This window comes from Rhinolophus hipposideros (assembly GCF_964194185.1).
Source record: "Rhinolophus hipposideros genome assembly, chromosome: 2".
In the NCBI taxonomy this organism is placed as follows: Eukaryota; Metazoa; Chordata; class Mammalia; order Chiroptera; family Rhinolophidae; genus Rhinolophus; species Rhinolophus hipposideros.
Window position 1 is genome coordinate 49,334,528 of NC_138048.1, and position 24,585 is coordinate 49,359,112.

Consider the following 24,585-nt stretch of genomic DNA (forward strand, 5'->3'; position numbering starts at 1 on the left):
ACAGAACCAAGACTTTTGTCCCCTGCTGTCTCAGCCAGTGGCTGTCTGGCTACGCCTGGTCCTTGAGCACTGCTCCAGAGCTGACACAGTCAATGGACATCGGGAGGCCCACCTAGGGGCCTGCTGCCGCCCCATACCTACTCACCTCAGGGGAGGAGCCTTGATGCTTCTCCCCTGGCCAGTGCACTTCTGTCATGTTCTCTCTCCAAAGGTGGGAGACGGGCTGAAGGAGTGGATGAAGCATTCCTGAAGTGCTCACATCCAACACCCATCGAGCAAGGGAAAACCATCCATAAAGGATTGGGACAGTTGACAAAGATTGAATATAGGCCATGGATTAGATAGCAATATTGGTTCAATGCTAAATTTCCTCATTTTAATAACTGCATTGGGGTTGTGTTCCTAGGAGATACACAATGAGAAATTTAGAGGTTGAGGGTGTGATGTCCCTAATTCATTCATAAATGGTGTCTATATCCATACGATGAATATACACATATGAACATATACATAGTGTATACATAGCCTCATGCTCTATATGATAGATAATGGATATATAGATCTATACGAACATATGAGTGACAAATAGATAGGAATATATACCTATAGAATGACAGAATGGAACAACTGTGAATAATTGGTGAATCTAACTCAAGGGTATACAAAAGTTTCTTGTATTGTTCTTGCAACTTTTCCATAAATTTGAAATTATATGAAAATAAAGTTATTAAAAAATTTCCCATTGAGAGGCACGTAGCAAACACCCTAACAGGTCTTAATCTAGACAAACATGCCACCTGTTGCCCTCCTTCTCCTCCTAGCTGTAATGGCTGTCAGACCTCTGCCCTCCAAGTGGGACGACAGGAGTACTGCCCAGGCTTGTGTGGATGGCGCAAAGTATGACTCTGAGACTCTGGAAGGCACACAGGGTGGTGGTTGTGGCAGGAACGTAGAGCAGGTTTGGCCTCACACTTCCACAGCTTATTAGCTATGAGACCCTGGGCAGGAAAATGTAGTTTTCTAAGGCTCAGTTTTGCTCATCTGTAAAATGGGAACAACTATTTGTAGCTCAGTAGGGTGAGACTTGCCGGAAGTGATATAGATTGAGCCCTTAAGGTGATGCCTGCGGCACAGGTGCTCAATAAATGCTTGTTTTGTATGTTTATATGAAGATCCCAAGTTGGGTGCCTTCACAATATTCATTCTAGCATCTGTGCAGTTTCTCCTCACTATGTTATTCTTCTTCAACCAAATCACATTCTTCTCCTGCTTCACAACCTTGCCCAGAGTCTCCCTCACCCTGAAATCTTCCCACACTACCCCTCCTCACTCCTCTACTTGTGAGTTGGGGTCCCGCAGGGTTAACTGTTTGGTCAGTTTTCTCTCACCCTGCCCCAGGGTTGGGCATTTTGACTTGGCTTTTTCCTCATGCTGCCCAGTCCCCTCAGTGGCGGGGCGCCCAAGGGCTCTCGGGCCACTGTGAATGAGCGCTGTCCACTCATATCTGACAGCTCACTTGCAGTGCTGCGCGTGGGAGCTGTGGAGTGGAAGGCGCACACAGGAGTTAAGACAAATACTGCAGCCTGGGTCCCACCCCCAGAGATTCTGATTTAATTAGTGTGGGGTGCAGCCCAGACAGCAGTGTTTTCACAAGGTCCCCAGGTGAATCTAATATGAAGCCAGGGTAGAGTCCCCTGCCCTAGAATTGGATGATGACAACTTGATTGGGGTTTCCCACAGCCCTCTCTCCTCTAGCGCAAAGAGCTCAGGGCCCTGGTCTGCTCATGGTCTCCAGTTTGTTTTTCTCTTTCACAGCTCTGACTCTGCCTCACCTCCCTCAGGACCTCACTGGAATGGATGCACCAGAGCTAAGGAGGCTGGGACCTCTCAGCTCAAACTCCATGCACTCCTGCTTCTGCCCCCGGGACCTGTTGTGTCACCTGTCGCACCTCTAATTCACAAGCGCTGGGTGCTCTTGTAAGGTCCTGCACCTGTTCTCCTCACATGTCCTGTAACTAATAGAACGTGGGCCTAAGAAATCCTTCTGTAAGATAAAATCGTTAGCCCATTCTTATTAGGTTTTTCTTAGAATTGCTTATGCACTTCCAATAACTTATTAAAGGTCCACCCGGTAAACTGAGGCTCCCTGCAGCAGCTAAACATCCATGAGAAATTCTTATTCCGATTTTCCTGCCCCGACATACTGAAGGCCGAGCATCCCAGACGGCCTGGCTGGTATGAGCACAAAGAAGTCAAGCTCGTCATTAGGAAGGGAAATATGCTGCTTTGATAAGAAGAGTAAAACCAAGTCACAGAATACAGTGTTGTAAAAGAAAAAGAGAAACAGCCTTTGAAGGAATCAAGCTCAATCACGTTCCTCAATTAGGATGGGTAATTAAGAACTTGTTTTTGTTTTTGAAAACATAGAAAGCGTGTGCTAGCATTGTTCAAGCAACTCCACACCCTCTGTTAAAACTGGAGGATTCAAAGCATAGTTCTAACAAAATTAGACCAATAATTAATCAGTAGTGGAAGCCGGGCTGCTGCATTATGACTTTTGTGGACTCTAGGCACTTTTGCTTTCATTGGCTTCTTTCTCCATTAAAGAGAAAAATCAAAAAATATAAATACACACACACACACACTCACAGACACACACACAGACACAGACACACACACACACATATTTTACAACTGCATTGGTATAAAGATGAATATATTAATATCATGAATTAAAACATTTTCTTTGACTGCAGCTTATTTTTCCCTTCTAATTTTCCAAGATGTTAGGATATTTTGTGGCCTGTAAAAGCACTTTGGGCCCTAGACTCCACGCCTAATAGATAAGTGGGCCCTGGGGGGAGCCAAGACCCACAAGGAGGGAGACAGCTGTTCAGTCACAGGGGAAGCTCCTCTCCCCTTGCTATTTATAGCACGCTGCAACTTGATTCTCAGAGACTGCGGTAAGGGCTTTGAGCAACACACAGCACGCGTCGTCCTACAAGGCGCACACGTGAGGAGGCCCAGTTGCAGCCCTCAGGGAACTTACAGTGGAGGTGGGAGGATGAGACTGGACACCTCACCACGACACTGGGAAGAAGACAGTCAACGGCAGGAGGGAGGTGCCGAGCGCTACGGGAACTCGGAGGACGGAAGAGTTACTTTCAGCTGGAGCAAGGACAAACTGGGGGATGAGGTGGCTTTTCTGTGGGAGCTTGTCGCATGAGAGAGGCGTCCCATGAGGAGAGGTGCCAGAGCAAAGGCATGAAGGAGGGAACACAGAGATGTCCAGTGCACATGAGGGGTTCAGGGGTAAAGGAGTTGGGGGGCAGCACTTGGAAAGAAGGCTGAGGTCAATGTCAGAATGTGTGTGCATATGTGTGGAGGTAGGAGAGTTCATGTCTATGGGACCGATAAGACTCTGGGGGGCCGCTGGGCACTCCAACCAGGATGACAAGATCAGAGCCCAGTTTCCAAAGGTCTACCTGGCAGGGAAGACTCTCCTGGGAGAGATTAGGAGACGCTCTCACAGGGGCCTCATGAGAAGCACAAGGGGCCCGAGTGAGGCGAGGGTGGACATGTATGGGTACCACCACTCTGGCTGTGGGGAGGTGGGGGAGAGTTGGGAGCGGCTGAGAAAAGGCCGCGGGCTCGGTCTCCAGTAGTTCACTGGGCACTCAGGTGAGGGAAGGGGCCAGACTTCTAGGAGCGCGGGCAAGGAAGCAGAGGCCTCTGCGGACCCCCAGTCCTGGGGTTGCCGAGACAAGCTGAACAAGTACTTACTCTCTGTTCCGAGCATCGGAGGGAGAGAGCTCTTGGGCCTCCGGGCTTTCATCTCTGGGGCCTTGGCATTCTCGCTGCCGGGAGCATCTGGAGCAAAACAGGTGACAACAAACATTAGTTGGCAGCTGCCCAAGGAAATGCGCAGAGGAGGCATCTCAATAAAAATCCCACCTCAACTAAAAGGATAGCCCCTTCCAGCCACCCCTTCTCCAGCCCCCTCTGAGGGCCCTCTGTGCTTGCTGAGCAGCCAGTGCCTGCAGCCCAGACCTTTCTCCACAAGAGTACCAAAGAAGGAGCTGCGCTCGTCTGGGCCTTATAAATCAGGCGGAGAGCACAGTCGCCTGGCAAGATGGATGGACAGGCCGTTGTCCTGGGAACTCATTAGTGTTCTCCCCTCTGCAGCAGGAACGTGCTGCCAGAAATCACATCACGCAGGGCAGGGGGAAGGGGGTGCCCCTCTGCTCATCTCCCCCCATCCTTCCCTTCCTGGGGTCTTGACTCTCTCGGGCTAAACATTCTGCATTTCCAGACGCCTGCTCTGCATGAAGAGGTCTCTCGTACAGAGGAAAGAGGGGACAAGGCCCTGCCCTTGGACTCATGGTCCAGAGGGGTCTGTATCCTCTGATTTCTCGAACTTCCTTCTACAGGTGGGCACTGACAGTCAGACCTGCAAACCAGGCGGAGGCCTCTGAGCAGGGGGCTGGCAAAGCCTCACCCACTCTGGACTGTGGGTGCTTCTGCACATCTCCCCAAAGCAGACCCAGTGAAACGCTTTGGCAGCAGCCTGTGGGCAGAGCTGACATGGATGAGTGTACAACTCCTCAGGCCTGTCCTCCACGGGCATGCACACTGTGGAGAATGCCAGGAAACCCTCCCTTGTCAGGGCAGCAGGGGCTGGGCTGGGCTCCCAGGAGACCGGACTGTAGGAAGATGAGGGGAAACCACCAGGGACTCAGATAAGCAGGGGTGCGAAGCAGCTGGCTGAACGGTTATCACTGTGCTCCAGCATTTGCCCCACAAGGGACTCTCTTCAGGGACCGCGATGGGAGGGAGCCTCCCCCTTTGAGCCCCTTCCTGCCCATCCTTTTCCTGCTCCTGAAGAGAGGAAGCTCAGGCGGAGGAAGGAGGGGGTGGGACTTTCCAGCTGAGGCTTCAGCCACATTCCTGTGGCTTGGCTGGGGCGGAAGGGCCATCTTACTGTCCCCTCCTCTTGGATGGGGCAGTCCTGGCTGCTAACACATGCTATCTCCTAGGGTGTTTGGGGACTGGGCATGGGAGCATAGAACTAGGGGCTAGGGACATACACTTCCCTGGCACTTGGATGCTTGGTGCTCCCATCTGGACGTATTGCTCCTTCTAGATGGCATTTGGGTCTCTTTCCTGCTCCAGAGTGTGATCTGCCCATATAAATCCCTCCATCCCAGTCAGGCTTCCTTCCCAAGCTAATGCCTGCCCACTCCCTATTAGCTGCGTAGTCCAGGGGTAGAGGTCCGGGGCAGGTATTGTCCAGGCTCACAGCACACATGTCTCCAGGGAGTCTGCCCAGAGCTGTATATGTGTAACAACAGGAATGATTAAGTGTAGGCCTCAAGTAGAACTTCTAGCAGTAAATGACAGGGCATGGGGCTGAGGGAACAAAGCTGGAAGAAATCCTTTTAAGCAGCACCTGATAACCAGGACCCCTTCCCTACCTCCATTCCCCACTGCGTGTTATCCTTCTGCCACCTTCTTCTGTAAGAGCAAAGGAAGCCCAGATGGAAAGTCAGGGGTCCCCGCCATCTGTAACTGACACTGCCTGCATCCTGTCTCCTCAGGGGGCGGCCCACACACCAGGTTCCATGTACACACGGATGGAGGAAGAGGAAGTGCCATGGGAAGAGGACGATTTCATTTTCTCACATTGGGTTTCCCCCAGGCATGTGGTCATTCTCAGCTACAGAAAAGTCCTCAGTACAGTACAACTTTTGTCAACCTTTGTGGTTCTCAACCACACTGGAACCATACTATCATAAGTATCACACTCCCCAGATCCTGGTTTAATTGGCTTGGGTCAGGGCTAGGATGTCAGTATTATCCAGAAGGTCCACAGATGATTCTAATACGTTGCCAGGTTGGAAACTCCGAGTCTCTCTCTTCAGGGGTGGAGGGGTAGGTACGTGGGTGGGGGTGCTGGTGGTGGTGGTGTGTGTACAAAAGTGGGGTTGGGGCACCGGGAGGGTCTCAGGGACTATGCCAAGAGACAGAAAAACCTGTCAGTGCTTCCCTTGATTTTGGGGAACAGGGTGCCATCACCAGGGGCGTAGGGTAAGTTTACAGTTCCCTCTGGTGCCCTCCCAATGTCCCTTCTTTCAAGATCAGCACTCTGACATGCACCAATGACAATTTAAAGAAAGGTGCACCCAGAAATTTGTTTGTTTCCCCCCTTTCTAAGGAAGAGAAGGACAGGGCAGAGCACATACAGACATTTCTGTGTTCCTTGGCTTTAGTATTTTCTTTGTTGTCTTTCTCTTGATGAATTCTGGGACATCAGAGGAGGGAAATAAAGAAGAATCAAGTGTTTTTTTTAAACTGATGGGTAAGCTAAGGCATAAGCAAGCAAAGAATAAGACACCCAGTGTTCTTGGTTTCCTGAAAGAAAGGAGACAGGGCCTGAGATTCCTCCTTATGGGATTGTGTTGGGCTTTGCGTCTAAACATCCCTAGAGTAGGACCAAGAAAGCAGGGTTCTAGTTTGGGTTTTGTCACCAGCAATCTTGGGCTGATGGGCAAATTATTTCAAGTGCCCTGGGTCTCTATTTCTTCATCTATACAAAGGGAATGCCACTCATTCTCTCTGTTATGAGGCCCAAGGGGAAGAATGCATGCAACAGTACACTGGTGAGCAGAAAAATGATCATTTACTATTAATTCATTCCTGCTGTTCACCACATTTCCTCGCCTCCTTCCGAATCTGCTTTAGAATTCTCTGCCTTCAGAAAGCCCTCCCTGACTAGCCCCACCGCACGTTTCCTGCCTCTGCGCCTGTCCTTGGCTCTTGGGTGCTGGCTTTACAGTGACGTGTGCATGCACTTCCCTGCCATGTGCTTGGAGCTTTGGTTTTAGAAGTTTTGTGCACCTTATCTTTCCATATGGCCCTGAGGAAAGGGGCTCAATTTCCCTTTCACCAGGCACCCCCCCCGACTTGGAACCCTCTCTTCCCTCTGCAGCCCCCGCCATGGGGGCTGTGCATGCACCACGAGCCACTAGAGCTCTGTGAAAACCACAGCAAGGAGTGGCTTGAATGACCATGTGCTTAATCAGAACCAGCTCTGCACTCACACAGCTGCCCAGGGGATAAAAATAATAGTAATAAAAGTTTAAGAGCAGCTTGTGTTTTCTGTCTATTTTAATCAGTTGGTGATGAAACTGAACTCCATTTCTAGATCTGGGCCTCAGGGCTGGAGTCCTTTGCTGGTCTGGTTGTGCCCCAAAGAAGCATGGGGGAGGAAGATGGCAGTGGGGGATGTGGGGGGCCTCCACATAGAAAGGAAAATGTGTCCTTATATGGACAATGCCTCACCCCTTCCACTCCTAGGCTAGCTCTGGACTCAGCCTTCCAGGGAAGTTTTTCTCTTCTGTCTCCCCCAGCAGGTGGGTTCCCTGAGCTCTGACCCTACTAGGGGAAATGAGGTGTAAACAGACTTTTGAGGGGGGGTCCAAGCTCCCAGAAGCCCCATAAGGGGGCAGGATAGAGGGGCTGGCCTCCCTCTCTGCCCCAGAGCAAGCTGCATGCTGGCATAATCAGGAGAGAGAGTCTAGTTAGGAAACAGCTCTTTTCTGTCTGTGCTGCTTGGTGCCCGTAAGTCCTTGGGCGAGTTTCTGCCTTTTTCTGAGCCTGCCATTTTTCCTCGGGAAAGTAGGAATAATAACACCGCAACAGAGGAGTGAATGGGGCATAAAGTCATAGTTGGCATTTACTGGATACCTAGTCCGTGCCCAGGACAATGTTAAGTGCTTTATATGCTTGTTTCAGGTTGAACCATACCACTTGCCAATATTCAAGTGCTTTTGACCTACTAAAACAGCAATTTTGTTTAGTTCAACCTAATACACGTTGGCTGCCTGTGATAATGTGAAGAACCAATATATAAGTGTGAGCAGACTTCTGAACATGGCGGGTGGAGACCAACAAAAGAAGGCGGGCTGAAATCAGTTCAGCAAGAGTGGCAGCTGGAACCCAGTGGTTAGGAGCCAAGGCTTGGGTTTCAATTCCCACCAGCTTGGTATCACCTGCGTGGCCTTCAGCAAATGGCTCGGTCTCTGTATGCCTCAAATCAGGCTTTTTGACTATCACTCCCCTCACGCCCGCCCTCGTCATGGTTACCTGTGGCCTCCGCATTGCTGAATCCAATGACAACGCTCGGACTTATCTTACTCTACTTGGCAGCAGCAATTGACACATTGACCTCCATCATTCCTTTCTTATAGAAATGATGACCACTTGGCCTGTGGGACACCCCTCTCTCCTGGATTTCTTCCTGTCTCACTGGGAGCATTCCTTCTCACTCTGCTCCGCAGACCTGTCCTGCTTCCTTCTCAATGTTGGACTCTGCCTCCTTCCCTCCTCCATCTGCAGCTACTCCTTAGGGACCCCATTCAATCCCAGAGCATGAAATGGCCTCATATGTGCCTGGTTCCCCATATCCTACTTCCAACTTTGGCCTCCCTCCTCAACCCAGATTCATCTAAATGCCGGCCTATGGGACACGCACACTTAGACGTCTAATGGGCGCCTTCAGCTCACATTGCAAGGAACTCTTGCTTGTTCCCCTACCCCACACATTCTGATCTCAGTAGAGGGTTCCACCATTGATCTGCACTCCCCAGGAAAATGAAGAGTCACCTTTGACTTCCCTTTCTCTCCATTTTCAATTCATCAGCAAATCTTATCAGCCCTACCACCAAAATAGATTATGAATCTGACCACCTCCCACTTCTTCCATGGAGCCCAAGCTGCCATCACCTCCTGCCTGGGCTACTGCAGCAACCTCCCAGCAGGTCTCCCTGCTCGCCCTCTTACCCCTTCTGGGTCTGGTCATCACATGGCCACCAGCATGATCCTTTACAATGTCCAGTGTTGTCCCATCATGCTTAAGAACAAAATCCAGTTTCCTTGTCACAGCCTATTTGGCCTGGCAGCTCTGGTGGTTGGTCTCCCTCAATCTCATTTCCCACCTCTGTGCCCCTGGTCCAGGCTCTGCCACCCCGACTCCCTACTTCCGGGGATGCCTCAGGCATTGTCTCAGTTCAGCGCTTGCTCTCGCTGTTACCTCTTCCTTCTGACTTCTGGGACTCCTTCCCTCATCTCCTTCAGATCCCTGTTCAAATGTCATTTCCTCAGAGAAGCCCCACAACCACCCTCTCCAACAATGGCCTTTCCTCCCCCATTGCCCCACTTCGTTTTTTTCAAACATGTGATAGTGCCTGAGATTTTGTGACATATGTGTTCACCCATGTTATTATCTCCTCCTCACTAGAATGTACAGTCCCTGAGGGCAGAAACTTCTGTTTTGTCCGCTGCTTGTAACTTCTGCTCCTGGAGGGGAGCCTAGCACAGAATGGGCACTCACGTATTTGTTAAATGAATGATGGCTGGTTGCCCCCTGGAACATCACCTCCTAGCACACACAGGCACACCCCTCCATGGTCGCGAAGCCCTTGATCTCACTGGCAGCTGAGGCCAGATGTCCTCAGCCAGGTGGCTAGACAAGAGTGACCCCACTTGGAAGGCCTCGACATGCCCGTAAGGGCACTGAGGTGTCTTCTGAGTCCTGTCTTGGGATTTTGGCCTACAAAGGGTTTTGTTTCCTCTCACCTGGTCGGAATAAGAGGGAATGGGTCACTCCGGCCAGATGTGCAGAAGGACTTCCCAGCAGGAAGGGCTGTTACTAAGGGAGACCTGTACCTCTTGGACAGTGGACACTGCCGTGTTATTCACTAGAAAGGAGGCCACAACAGGTCATGGAAAGGTGCAGACTTTGGAACCAGAAACATCTAGCTTCAAGCCCTGCCCGAGTAGGTCGTGTTGTAACTCCCTGTGCAAGGTGGCTCCAAGGGTGTGGTGTCAGACACACCCAGACACATTGCATCTCCTGAGCACTGTGTGACCTGGGAAGGCTGCTGACCCTGCTCAGCTTTGCTTTTCTCAGTGAGAAAGACACTCTGCCCAATGAATGCATAAACTAAAATGCACGAGTCTCTGGCCATGGCAAGCCTTGAAGGTCAGCCTTTTCTCTTCTGGGTGAGTTTTCTGGCATGTCCTTACCCACGCTAGGCTTTAATTCCCTTCTATGGTACAAGCTGACACTTGCCTTCAGCCACATTTGGAAGGAGGGGCAGTACGACTATAATCAAGAAAGTGCACAAGTGCACCCATTTTCTTAGGGAAGACACTCAAACATCATGATTAAAACAGTCATCTGTGCGGCACCATAAGGGCTACCTCCCTTTGTCTTTACTGTAAGAGCGCAACGGTAGTGTAGTTAATACAGAACAGCCAATGAACCAAAGTCATTTTTGTGAGGTCTTGAAATATATCATTATATTGGCCACAGATAGTCTTAATGATGCTTGGCCAGGCTGTGTGAGTGACGCCAGGGGGCAGGGCCCTGCTGAGTGGCAGCGGGAAGACTGACACCAACAACAGCTATGTTCCCCTCCCCTAGTGGAGAGGGACCTTACTGGCCCTGGGGAAGAAGGCGGGACTGGTCCTATCCAGTGATCAGGCAGGTAGCTGCAGATGGAGAGAGACTGGAAGATCCCACAGTGACGGGGCTTGAAAATTCAGTCATGGCTACCTCACATAGCAAGTAGTTCTTCAATGTATTTTAATTCATGATTCATTTTGAGACTCTGATTTAAAACTATGGATCCTCTCTTCAGAAAAATGCGCTAATCCACACACAGCATTTTATCTATAATTTCAAAGAGTAAATGGACCCAAGGGGATCTCTGAGTCAGGTGCTACGGCCTTAGGGGGCGGAGAGGGCTGAGAAGACCAGGAGACAACCAAGGAGAGGAAACCGATTCAGCTTCGTAGAGCACAGGAGGAGAAAAGTGCTGAAAGGTGGCAGGGGTGCCCCTAAGGAGACTGCAGTCCTTTACTATGTGCCCAGAGGTGGCTCTTGATGGAAAAATGAAGCTGAAAGTGGCAAGAAGCCCACCTGCATGCAGGACACTGACACAGCTCTGAGTATAGCCACGGGAAAAAGAGTGGGTGTCCAGGGGGCTGCCCTGATTCTCTTTGAAAACAAAACAAAACAAAATCAAACCCACCTGAGCGTCAGTCCTGTTGTGCCGGCTGGTCTCCCTCTAACCCCTTTTCTAGCTCTTCTCCTAAGACCCCGCTCCCACTCTACAGCCTGAGGCCAAACCCTGAGGAGGCCTCTTTGTAGGAACTAGAGATAAATAACGAAGGTCATCAAAATTAGTGGAAAGAGTAAGAGAATGAACTAGAAGGAGACTGATTTACGGCAAAAAATAAAACAAAACAAAGAAAACCCCCGTAAGTTGCAGAATGGATTCCCTGAAACTTAAAAAAAAAAAAAAAAAAAAAATCCCCAAGTGCGTATTCTGTAGGGGAAAAGGAAATTTTATTTTGAAAACACAGTTTGGTTTTAAAAACAAACCACGTGCTGTTTCTCAAAAAGGTGCTGACAGTTTGCAGATAAGGAGAATGAACTGCTGTCTTGCCTTCAGCTAGCAGTGTAAACAGGACTCAAAGGGGCTAAGGATTCCAACCGCAGATATTCTCATCAGCAGGATGACCGTCCTTATAGGTTCTTTGGAACCTGCATGGGTCCCACATGAGCGGTAGGGCTGTCAGAATTAGGGTTCTGGGGTCAAGTTCCCAGAAACACTATTGTTTCTTTTCTTCAACTGCAGCACCTGCATGGAAAGCAGCAGAATCTACCTGGGTGGGAGACAGCCCAGGTCACACACAGGAGCCCCCACCCAGAGCCTCAAAGAACGTGTCTCAAGCCCCTCCCTGAACTGACCACTCATTTCAACCCATCAAATCTTCTCCCATAGACTCAAAGCCCCTGTGGCAAATACATTCACTTTCTCCAGGAAGACACACACCATTCGACAATTCCAGCTTTCCTGCTGGTTGTTGAGAACTTAATTTGTGTTGCTGTGTGTATATTTTTTAAGAAGATTTTTCTTTGTAAGACTTTTTTTCCTTCTCTCCCACTCATTACGTACCACAGACCTCAGCTTTTGGGATCAGGAAACCAGATGATAAAATTCAGAATGGGGACAAAGGTTCTACATCTCATGGAATGGCAATGAAATAGGTTAGGGTTTTAGAATGCAAGTGACCAGATTCAGCAGTCAGGACCACCAAGCTGGTCTTCAAGATGCCTTCTGGCCACTAGTTAATTAGTGTCCCTAATGGTTACTAACTAGGAATTTCAAGGGCCAGAAATCGTTTTTCCCTGAACTACCTTTTTTGACAGTTCGCAGCGAATAACAAAAATATAAAGAAAGAGCACTGAACTGAATTCCAAGATGGGATTCTGGTCGTGGCCTGGCCCTAAGTGGGCCAGGGAACTCTCATGTAGCACGCTTTCCCTCTTTGTTCCACCTCCAAGTCTCTAATTCTGAACGGCACATAGAGGGGAGCAAGAAGAGTTACAAATGCACTATGGGCCTTCCTTCAGGACAGATGGCACTCCTCACGGCTTCATCTTGCCCCTTCTTCACACGGAAACCTCACTCAGACTTGGCAGACCTCTCTGTCCCTAAACATCTCTCCCTCTCTCTCTGCTGTACTATTCTTCCTTTTCCCTTTTTGCAGAGGCAGCCCTGTCCCCTCTATAGGAAGACACAGCCCCTACTCACCTCCCGGACGAAGTTTCCCCACATGGACCCCACTGCTCCCTCCTCCTCACAGGCCAGTCCTGCCAGCACTGACCCTTCTTTGTTGCGGCTTGTAAAATACTACGCAGTCATTTTCCTGTGGGTGTGTCTTTTCTCCTCCTGCCCTGTGCCCAGCTTCCCTGTTCAGCAAGGCTCTTCGGGTTGGGGCCAGGACTGGGGAGGAGAGACAGCAAGGTGAGCAACTCTTCCCCCCTCACCCCCCCAGCAGGGGCGGGGCTGAGGCCACAGAGGGCCATCCAGTAAGGCTCCCACTTTCCTTCCTGTCACTTTTTGGGTAAAAGATGGCTTGACACCTGTGAAAGGAATGCCTCAGGGAGGGATGGCAGCCTTGGGTGCAGTTCTGTTCAGTACAGTGGGCTAGGGAGGGTATCTGAGAAGTGGCACTCTGTGTGTGGCGGCGACGGGTGGGCACAACCTACCGTCCACAGTGACCTGGCAGGAGCACTCAGCCTGGCCAGCGCTGTTCTTGGCTACACACTTGTATAAGCCTCTGTCCTCTGGCAGGGCCTTCTCGATGGAGACGGAGCACAGTGAGCCTGGGGAGGAAGAGGAAACAGTTGAGTGGACCAGGGAAGGGTCTCATTCCTGCCCTGGAACCTGAAGCACAGCAGGTGAGTGTTAGTCACGTGGGAGGCGTCTGGGAGCCCTGAAGTCAGAGGCCTTGTGGGAACCAACCCCTCTCACCACTGAAGCCAGGGCACTTTTGCTGATAACCCTCATCCAAAATAACTGATCCCTAAATATACTCCCTCTTGGGACCCCTAACCCCCCTTCCAGAGAGTTCTTTTATGAGGATATAAAATAAAAAGTACAGAACAAGGGAGAGAAATAGTGTCTGCCAGCTAATGCAACAGAAGCAGCAGATGGACACGGGCCAAGCACACTGGGACATCACCGAGAGAGATAAGCAGTAGATAAGCACAGGTTTACAGACCTGTGTTAGGAACATGGCAGGTGAGGGGGCGCTGCCCAGCTTACAGCCCTGATGCTGGGAAAGTACCTTGGAAAAGGGAGTTTTGAACAAAGAGGTGGGTGGGGGAGGGCAGGATTCCCTGTCCAGTAGGGCACTGGGCTGTGAGAGCTGTTGGGCGAAGAAGGTGACTGCAGCCTGCGACTCCGGAGCTGGCTTTTCGGGAACGGTATCGGAGCTGAGAATCATGGCCAAAGCTGGGCACTGGGCTGGCAGAGGGGCACTTCGGGGCTGCCTCCCTTCAGTGTTGGGTCTTGTGGTCACTCAGAGAGGGGTGGAGATGGCCTTCTTTCCCCATAGACTCTAACTGGGTCTTATCCCCGCCCCAGCACACCTCTTCTGGTCTGGTCGGGAGGAGTCAGGTTGGGCATACACAGGAATCTGGGGTCTGGTCCTTGCCCATCCTGGGTCTCTCATCCCATGGCTGGCTCCTTCTCTGGGGGATAACCCTGGGGGTTTCCCTCGAGAACTGGGCCTGCTGGGCTAGGTAGGAAGGCAGCAATCAGCACCCTAGTTCCTGCCTTCAGATACACAAACAAGCCAACAGAATGACGTCCTGCCCAAAGCTGCCCCTGTGGTCAGGGCAGCAGTCGACACACATGGACAGAGCCAGAGCCGCCTGCATCCTGCTGCCTGGAGCTGCTGGCTTCGGCCACCTCCCTTCCCCCCGCCGCTTCCTGCGACAACCCCTGGGCCCTGGGTGGGCAGAGCTGTGTGCGTCCCAGGTGTACCTGTGGGGTGGCATGGTCTAAGGGAGGCCTTTGATCTCAAAAAGAACCCTCACCCCAATTAGAGAGATGCACAGATTTGAGCAACAAACACAAGGATATTCAGAGAGAGGAAGGATGATGTCGGTTCTGCCCAAAGAACCTCACAGAGGCTGAAAGAGAAAGCAGAGGTGTCATGGTTCCTTTTACTCCTCGACACCTGGGCTTGTCTTAAACAGGGAAACCTTAGTCCTAACGACCACCTGAGACAGGATGGCTGGTCCACAGCCCCCAACCCCCCCACATAGACCTTGCCTCTCAGGAAAGGCCTCCCTGCGTTCTCCCACAAGGGAGGCAAATGGGTTGGAATCTCTTTCATTATAGGAGACAGAATTTGCAGAAACTGCAACAGAAAAGATTTAGGTTGGATTTTTAGGAAGCTTATCATGAGAGTGCAAATCGTGAGGTGCAGGAATGGAGGAATGTGGGCAACTCTCTTCCAGAGGGAGGAATTTCCATTCATCTGGGAGGGCAGAGGAGGCTGAGGGGACCTGTGGCCCCAAATCTCGATCGAGGTTTAGAGGAAACAGACCCCATCTTGCAATTTCCCTTCAGTGTGAAACGAAGTTTCCCCATGGACATCCCATTCGAATCCTTGATTGCCTTCCAGCTCCAGTTCCCCAACTGCTTTCAGCCTCAAACCAAAATGGCACAAACTGCAAAGACAGTGCGAGAACACAGGACCAGTGGAGCATTTGGACCACAGCCCTCGCCCCCTCACCAGGGATAGCAGCAGACCAGGCAGCTTTTCCAAGCCGCTCAAAGCCTGGACCCCTGGCCATGTGCGTGGGCCGGGGGAGGGCCCCCAGGCAGGCTTGGAGCCTCAGCTAGCCCAGATTGAAGACTCTGGTATTTCCTGTGGGACAGCTTATTCCTGACCTCCCGGAGAAAAAACGTTTCCCAGCGTTTTTTTTGAGAAGCCTCAGCCTGGTGGGGAATTTTGAGAGGGAGGTGAGGGGGATGGGAGTGGTCACCACAGAACCAGGGGTCTAATGAATAGCTCCGCTAGGTCCGTGGGGCTGTGTCCTGAAGCTGCCTGACCTGGTTCCCCTGACCTGTCTGGATAGTAAGACTCAGCTCCAGGTCACCTCCTCAGGGATGGTACCTTCCATATCACTCCTAAGCCCCCCAGCCATAGATGGACCCTTCTAAGCCCTGAGTTCATCTTAACCAAAACATGTCTCTCAAGGCCACTGCTGAAACCTATACCCGTCTCCCACACTAGCTCCCAGAGGGCAGTGACCTTATCTATTATGAATGTTTTCCCTGAGCCTGGAATGCAGCCACAGTAAAAAAATATTTGACATTCTGAGAATGACAAAGGCACATTTCTGTGGCAGGTGATCTGGTAAGATCTATGCAAAAGAAAGTCATAAACATTTCATCAGCTATAACCTACCTCGACAAAAAGAATATACAGGCATACCTCATTTCATTGTGTTTTGCTTAATTACGTACTCTCCACAGATGTTGTTTGTTTACAAACTGAAGGCAAGACCCTTCCCTGGCAAAAAGATTACAACTTGCTTTACTGCGATACTCGCTTTATTGCAGTGGTTTGGAAGAGAACCCATAATATGTCCAAGGTATGCCTATAATTTCTAAAATGAAAAAAATCTCCTAACTCAGAATTCTTTGAGTGGATTGTGCCTACGACGAAAGCAGCTAGAAGAGTGCCTCACACGTAGTGGGTGCTACATAAAGCCTTGTGCTTTGTAGGATGAACTTAACACGGGCTTTGAAAAAGCTTTTGCAAGATCCCACACTGAAAGTGACTCGAAATGAATCATCGGTTAACAACAGCAACAAAAATGAATGCTCCTTATTAGATTGTGAGGAATGTTTGCCTGGAGAGCAGCCTGGCCTGGGGACAGGAACCAAGGTATAACGATGAAAGCCCCTTTCGGGGGCAGCGCAGGGCCCGCTTGGCTCACTGGCCTCCCAGCCCTGGGCTGTGGCCTGGGGAGCACTGCTGCAGGCCCAGAAAGGGTCTGGTGTAGCCACCTGGTGGGGCTGGAGGGCAGGCCTGGCATTAGAAGTGAACGCCATGCACTCTGCAGCTCTGGGGGAGACAGGAACAGGAAGGACTCCTCCGCATGTCCCTCTGAGAATTAGTGGCCACTCCAACCAACTGGGCTGCCATCACGCCTCCTCTGCTCTCCCCGGCACTAGGTAGGGCGGACATACTCCTGTTTCGGGGAACTCATGGGCTTCAAGCCCTGTGCAAGCCACAGGTTCAGAGAAGCCCCCTTGAAACCTATAACCAGAGCACCCACTAGCAGTTGGTTTGCAGACACACAGGTTGATGTGGGGGGAGGAGAGCACTAGAGTCTCTCACGGACAAAGGCCGGTGGCAATAGCCTGGGAAGGCATCCTGGAGGAAGTGAACCTTGATCTTAAAAAAGAAGTCAGCACAGGGCACAGTGCAGTGGAGCAAGGGTTCCATGTCAGGAGGTGGAGGTGTGGAGGAGGTGGAGCTGTGGGGTGTGAAGGGCCAGGAGGCCTAACAGCCACCGCCCTCCATTTCCCCCCCAAACCACAGCGCCCTCATTCCCATGGAATCCTTCACTGAGACCCTGGTCACCCAGACACTGAAGCTTCGTGGTCTTCACGCCTTCCTCTTCTTTTCCCCTCTCCCCCACCCTTCCCAGCCAGGCAACAGCTTCTGTTAATTCCATCCTGGCTTCTTGAACTAGGTATTTCCTGTTGGTGTCCATGGCCTCACCACCTTTCTCCTCAACCTTTTCAGTGGGCTCCTTACTTGTCTTTGGGCAAGGAGTCAATAAAACCCTCTAAACCCCAGCTTTGTGTACAGTGATCCTCATTCCAGACTCCTACATGGCTCCCTGCTGCCTTTGGATTAGTTTCTTAGCATGATACAGGGTAGAGCAAGGCCATGCCTTCTTCTATGGCCCAGACCGTGCTGCCCCTGCCCCGCAGCCAATACCCTCTCTCTTCCAGGCGGAGAGCCCTGGCCTGTCTTCAAGGTTCCCATCAAGGCCCAGCTCTTTCACCACCAGCTTTCCCTACGGCCCCAGCACTCAGCTCCCTCTCCTCCTGCTCCCAGCAGCTCATCATTGGCACTTGACTGGAATAGTTTAATCACCGTGAGTGTGTGTCCTTGCTTTTTATTGAAAGCAGATCTGCTTACACCTCTCCGAGGGCCCTACTCCCTGCAGTGGGGCCTGCTGAAGGGCTCACGGATAAAGCTTTTGATAGGCTTTCTCCTGGGTCCGTGTTTAACCTAGGATCTTGAAAACTTGGTGAAGTTCTGAAGAAGGGATGGTGGACAGAAAGTGGGGCTGGTATTTTGAGACAAGGCACGCTCCCTACCATAGCAAGACAGACGGGCCTGTTTCAGGGTCTGCTTCTCCACTGCAGTGAAAATACCAGAAATTTGGCAAGCCCAGAGGGTGGCACCATTCTTCTAGCCCCTTGACCACTGTTGAGTGTTGAAGAGTAGCCATTAGCATTTTCCCTTGATAGACAATATTCTTGGTGAGCTGACTGATCATGGAAGCTGACTGATCTCAGCTACACCAGTGTGCTGCCGTGCTCATAAGAATTAACTTAGAGGTAACATAGCATAGCGGTCTAGGCATCGGAACTCAACTGTCCGCATTCAATTTCCAGCTCGGTTACTAACTAGCTGTGCAACCTTGGGCAAGGTACTAAACTTCTCTGTTACGTGGGCAGTACAGCAGATGCGAGGATTCAATGAGGGAAAAGTGTAAGATACCTAGGACAGTGTCTGGCACACAGTGTTCAATAAATGCCAGCTAGGCTTATTTGTCAAAGGAGAATTCCAAATGTTTAGAATATTTTTTAAAGTTGGATTTAGTGCCGCCCACCTCCCTCTCAGTACCTCTCTCCTCTCCTTGTGCTGACTTTCTAAAAGTCATTTCTCCTTCCCCTACTTTGGACCGAAACTGTCCCTTTGAGATGGTTTCTGGGGGAGGTGATGCTGGAGTAGGCCTTAAAGGTCTCGATGCCCTTTAACACTCAGTGACCACCAGACCCACCAGACTCCAGGTACTCTGGGCAGGAGCAGCCGATGTCTAATGGCTCAGGTGTGTTCTGCAGACCAGGGCCGAGGTCTGTGTACACTGCTTCGTGGAGTGGACCATTTATAAATGGCTGTTGGTGGGCCTGCAGGTTCCATGCAGGTCCAAGAGCAATGGCACCGCTTTGGGCCTTGCCCTCAGCTGCCATGGACCTCACACCAGGCAGACCTGTGTGACTACACGTCCCACCTTCCATCCTGCCCACAGAGATCACCACACGGTAACCTGGGAAATGCTCTCGGTCAAGGTTGTGGATCAGTTTTACCAAAGACTTCCCAACTGGGAGGGTCCACGGGGGTGACAGGGAAGGCTGTGGCATCTAATCCCCTGGACATCTCACCCCACCGTGGTAATCCCCAGGCCCACCTGTGGCTGGGCTATGGGCAGGTGGAACTAGAGGAGGCAAGGGGGCTGGATGAGATGACTTATGGAAGACCGTGCCAATCTGGGGATATCCGTGTGAAAAAGGTGAACACATTAGCAGAAAATAACATCTTTCTCTCTCCTGGCCAATTTCTCCTTTACTCCTTCAGCATTTACAGTCAAAACACTCAGTGGTTCCAGATTTGCTATCTGAGATGCAGAGGGAATAAAGAAGGGAGGGGAGGGGTGAGGGCAGAGGGGGCTGTTACTATCCTCAAGTGCTTCATTCTGGTTTTTAAGAGGAAGGATGCAAGCGGGATGAGGGCTGAGGGAGGGATTGGAAAGGGGTACAGTCGGAAGACAGGATGGAGAGCAGCCCAGTGGGGAGAGTGTTTCTGACATCTCAGCTGATCTGGATTTCACAAGAGCCACCCTCTCAGGCCTCTGCGGTGGCTGCTTTCTACCCCTGAAGGTAACATGCCACTTCCCCGGAGAGCTTTGTACCCCGCCCTGTCTACAGCCACCAGCACCAACCCCCAGCTCAGGCTGGACTCTATTCTAGAGCTCGCCACCAGAGTGGGGTGTGGGAAGTCTGCTGGTCTTGGAGCTCCCACCCAGGCTCGGGATTTACAAAAACATTTCAAATCAAATTGAGGGTACAGGGAGAGTATCCCTCTTACTCCCATCGCTTCTCTAGGTATAAACTGGCCCACCAGAGTACTCCAGACCCCGAAAGGCCCCAGATGGGAGGATGTAGAGCCCCCCCTCTTCTCCCCATCACCCAAGAATGTGAAATAGCAGCAAACAAAAGTCTCATCCAAATTAGGAAGCAAGCAGCTCTATCCGCCAGTGAGTGTGTGCTGTAGGGGCTGTTTGGGGTATTGGGCTCCCCCAGAGTTCCCTTCAAACCCACAATGTCATCAAGACTGAAGTTGTTACTGACCCTAAATCACAGTCCTATGCCCCCCAATTACCAAACCCAGAATGCTGTTGCAAAATCAGCTGTTAGCTCAGAGTCCCTAGTGGGCTCCAGACCCTGCACCCCCATATCCAAGCCTGTGAATAAAGCCTTCTCCAAGCCAGAGCCATGTGGCATTAACACAGGTCCCCATATGCTCTGAGGAGCCCACCGCTGGGGGTGCTGTGAGAGGGTTCCGGACAGATGCCAAGACCTGGGCATGTGCCACAGGACTCGATTCCCACTCTCACTCCTCATAATGGAGCATGTGCCCAAGGGCTGAGTGGTGGCACCTCTCCTGTCAGTGAGGGAGGCTCTGCGTTACAAGCAGACCAAGCAAGGCTGAATGAGCTGACCGTAACCCTCATACAAAGGCCCCTTCCTCCCAGCCCCCGTCCTTATTACCTTCTTGGGAGAGGATGATGAACTTGGTGGTCTTGAGCGTCTTTCCATTCAGCGTCCAGGTGATGGTGGCTGGGGGGTCAGAGGACACCTGGCACTGGAGTAGCAGTTTCTCACCCTCGGACACATGGACATCACGTAGCTTCTCCTTGAAAGCTGGGGCTGTCCCTAGGCTCTCTGAGCTTTTGTCCTGATCTGTGTCCCCTGAATGCCCCCTCTTAGAGTTCACATCATTCTTAACTTCCTTCTTGAGTTCTTCTTTCCCTGCTGTTTTTGGGATCTCAGTTGGCTTGGCATTGCTTAAGGGTTTCAGGGTCTCAGCAGGCTTGGCATTGCCCATAGATTTCAGCGTCTCGGCAGGCTGGGCATTGCCCATAGGTTTCAGGGTCTCAGCAGGCTTGGCATTGACCAAGGGTTTTGGGGTCTCGGCAGGTTTGGCATTGCCCATGGGTTTCAGGGTGTCGGCAGGTTTGGCGTTATCCAAGGGTTTTGGGGTCTCAGCAGGCTTGGCATTGACCAAGGGTTTCGGGGTCTCAGCAGGCTTGGCATTGCCCACGGGCTTCAGAGACCCTGAAGGCTGGGCATTGCCCACGGCCTTGGGACTTTCTGCTACCTTGGCATTCAAGCCCTCAGCACTGTTGCTACCATTCTCTGCTGGTACTTTTTTCTTGCTGCCCAGCACTGAGCGAAAATCCGGGGTGGCAGGTTTTGGAGGTGGTACCTTCTCAGGCAACGGGGTCTTGGGAGTCCCCTTCTTGGCCAAGACAGAGCGGAAGTCGACCTGCTGGGGGCTATGTACCTTCCTTTCCTCCTCGGACACAGTCTTTGGCTTCACTTGCCGTTGCAGGTTGGCGCGGAAATCCATCTGCTCAGCCGGGATTTCCTTCAGGTCTTCTTCTGACACGGTCTTGGTACTCACCTTCTTCCCCAGGAGCTCACGAAAGTCCAGCTGCTCCACCTCCTGCTGGCGGATGGCCTCCTCCGTGTGCTGCCGAGTCTCCACGCGCCTCTTCAGCACTCCCCTCACGCCCTCACCGTCTTCCTCCTCTTGCCAAGCCTGTTCTCTCGCTGGCCAGCCAGGCCTCAGGGTCCCATAGCAGTCACCACTACCACCATCAGCACCACCGCTGCAGAGGCCCTCACAGCTGGCAGGCTCCCTCCCCCTGCGACCAGTGAAGGAAAAAAGGAAAGTAGCAGGAGGAAAAGGGGCTGGGTAAGAAAGAAACGTCAGGGGAGAGCAAATCCCTGAGAGAGGGAGGGTAGAGGGGAGGAGGAAGGGGCAGTGGGGGCTGGCCAGGCTGTGTTTATAGAAGGGAACATTGGTGAGAGGCGCTTGCTTGCTTAGTTGGTTTGTTACATCGGTAATGACTTCAGTAGCCTTATAAGGGTGTGTGCAAAAAAAAAAAAATATTCCCCCCACTCTCCTCCCCTGCTCTCCCTCCCTCATTCTCCTTCCAATCGCTCCCTCTTGGCTCAGGCAGCCTCAGCTGGAGGATACAAACAATCTGGGGCTGCTGGGCTGGGCCTGCAGGGGCCAGGAGGAAGGTGGGTGGGTGGTGGCATGGGGCCTGGCCAGGCAACCCCTGGGGGGCACTCACCGCAGAGGAGTTCGGGCAGGGCTGCTCTGTAGCATCAGCGACACCTGGCAACTGCATTCGCCAACCCGGTTCCTAAAGAATTCGAGGGCTCAGTACAGAGCGACAGGCTCTCTGGGCTGAGGGCCTGCTCAGCCCGAGGGCTGTGACCAGGGAAGGACGAGCAGAGACTTGGCCACAGGCTGGTTGCTGGCTCCAGGGAAGACGGGGGACACAGGCTTAGCTGTGACCCCAATACGCTCACCCCAGACCTAGGTTTAGGGCAGGGCCCTCCCCTCCCCCTTGGCTTACCCTTCATTTTCTCAGCTCTTGTTTAAAAAGGAAAAAAAAAAAGAGGAATCTGTTGGGCAACAGCTAAGATAGGCATCCAGAGTAGGAATTCTTTTCTGCTAGTATATTACAGAAACAATACAATCAGTCAATCACTCAGTCAATAAAAGACTGAACCTGCGGAAGGCTGTTGAAGCTGCTTGGTCTAGACCCTGCGGTCGAGGTCCGCGGGCCCAGGGACTTTTAGTCTGACTTCCTGCTCCCTTCACATAGAGCTGGTTACTTCCCTCTCCTCACAGGGTCCCCCCATCTGCTACTTCTGCTTTGCCTGCTCATGAAATGAAAATCCCTACCCATCCGCTAATGCTCTCGGATCAGAACTTTCTGTATTAAAGACCTAACAGGTGTCGCCCTCATGGGAGGCCCTTTCTCTTCTTCCTTCTGATGGGGATGGTTCCAAATTCTTTACCCCACTGTTAGAACTGTTCGGTCTCCCCAAGCTGGTGTGGGACCAGCTGAGGCGCCCTCCGCTCAGCAGCGGGGCTGTCCCGCACTCGGGTGCTGCTGCTCAGCCCTCGGGCCCCACAACACTGCCACCTGCTGGCCTTGCTGAGCTCAGACCAGCCAAGAGGTTCTGCTCAGACTGGGGATGGGGTGTCGGCAGGTCTGAGAGCCAAAGGCAACGCTTTATAATAATAACCACCATTTCATACAGCACCCTCCAGCTTTCACAATTTTCATATCTGTTCTTTCTTGTTCCCAAACATCCCAGTGAGAAAGGAGTTGGGACCTTGGCCCGCCTGAATCCAAGACCTGTGACCAGGCCACTCAGCCCTGCAGTGCTCATCGGTACAAATCTATTCTGGGATGTGTGTGTCTAGATCAAGCACACACACGGATTCCCACTGTTCAGGAGTCCGTGTTTGGGAACACATGCCATGCATGCACCACCCCACTTGGACAGACATCTGAGTGCGCGTGGAGCTCTGCCCATGTATGTGGGCATCTGCCCTGCTCTGCCTCCGTCTCAGCTCTGGGCCACATGCTACCAATTCATGGCATGGCAGATGATGCTTGGGGCTCGGAGGGGTTGCTGCTCATTCCTGGGTACTTGATGCAAGAAGAGGTTGACCTTTGCTGCTTCCCATCCTTCCTCTTTTCTGTTGAGTCCCCTCTTGGCCACTTTCCTCAATGCTCAGGCTCTCAGAGGGCACAGATTCAAGGTTCAGGGAGCCTCACGTCTGGAGAGTTTGAGGGCCCAGGGTGCTCCTTTACCTAACAAAGGGCAGCTAGGTGCCTCCTTACTGTCAGGCCCTGGGAAGGCTGGGAGGCCTTCAGAGAACCCTGAGCACTTAACACAGAAGGCTTATGGGGCTTGGATCAACTTGTGGAATAATCATGCGAGGTCATTTGGGGGTGAGGCCCAGGACCCTGGCACCCCACTTCTGCCAGGAAGCTGGCCAGTATCAGGCCATTGTTTCCCATTTTTCTCTCAGGCACAGGGTATGATGCCCGGGGTTGTTGTGGAGCAGGAGCACGCTGCCCAAGGGCCATATTTCCGCAGTAGCCCTTTTCAACATCTCCTCAGCTGAATTTCCTCCTGTCACAAGTAGAACGTAGCCCAGACGCAAAAATCAGCAGCAGACGCTGACCAGATGGCCCTGCTTTACCCCAGCCAAACTCTTCAGAGGCTTGAAATGGTGGGGCGCCCTGTCCGCTGCACTGGAGTAAGCTCTGTCTGCTCGTGGGAGAAGCAGGTAAGGGCTTCTGTTGTTTTCCATTACCTTCTCTCAAGGAGGGGAGGCACGCCGGGGGCCTCTGCCTCACCCCGAGGCACCGGGCAGTCTGAGGGGCAGACGGATTGTGGAGGCCTCAGGGTCCGGTGGCTGGCCACTACGTGGATCGTCCCTCGGGGTGACCCAGGGGTTGCTATTTCTGCAGGGCCTTTAAGGTGAATCATGGCTCATCGGAATCCCACAAAGGTCTGACAGGCCTGTTGGCTGGGATCCACACATCACATAATCTAACTGGCCTTTGGGTCCATCTTGGGTATCTGCACATACTCAAGTTAGGCCGGGGTCTGAGGGGGAGGTCCCTGCCGCACACCCAGCCTAGGTGCTGCCACAGAGAATATGAGGCTACCACCCTGTAAGCTGCACCTTTTATAAACTCACAGAACACTTTTTGCCCTCACCTCTCAACCCCTGAATAAGAAGCCCACTCTTTGGGTACAAATCCTTGGATGTTGTCCCTCTCTGAATCACCTACCTCTGGAATGAATTTTATATGCAAAATTAGTTTAAAGACTGATTTCCTGGAGAATATCAATGTTTCAAACATTTCAGCTGGATTTGGAGCTGACTTTTTGACATTTCCCCTTTTAGTTCAGGGAAGGGAAGGGGAGGTAGAAACCACCTACCCCACAACTTTAGCAAGGACAGATAGGACCCTCGCTCTCTCACCCTAGCTTCTTCCCAGCCATCCAGTCTTCC

General features: G+C 51.8%; 1 protein-coding gene across 2 annotated transcripts in view; it reads right to left on the reverse strand.

Annotated features, from left to right (window-relative positions):
- MYLK (myosin light chain kinase) overlaps window positions 1-24,585 on the reverse strand; it is a 238,424-nt gene that overhangs the window by 57,267 nt on the left and 156,572 nt on the right. For both annotated transcript variants that reach the window (XM_081066712.1, XM_081066713.1), the window contains exons 15-18: window positions 21,827-21,898; window positions 20,232-21,391; window positions 13,124-13,240; window positions 3,784-3,870 (exon numbers count right to left, since the gene is read on the reverse strand). In XM_081066712.1, coding sequence (XP_080922838.1) covers window positions 3,784-3,870; window positions 13,124-13,240; window positions 20,232-21,391; window positions 21,827-21,898 — 1,436 coding nt within the window. The remainder of the gene's footprint in view (window positions 1-3,783; window positions 3,871-13,123; window positions 13,241-20,231; window positions 21,392-21,826; window positions 21,899-24,585) is intronic.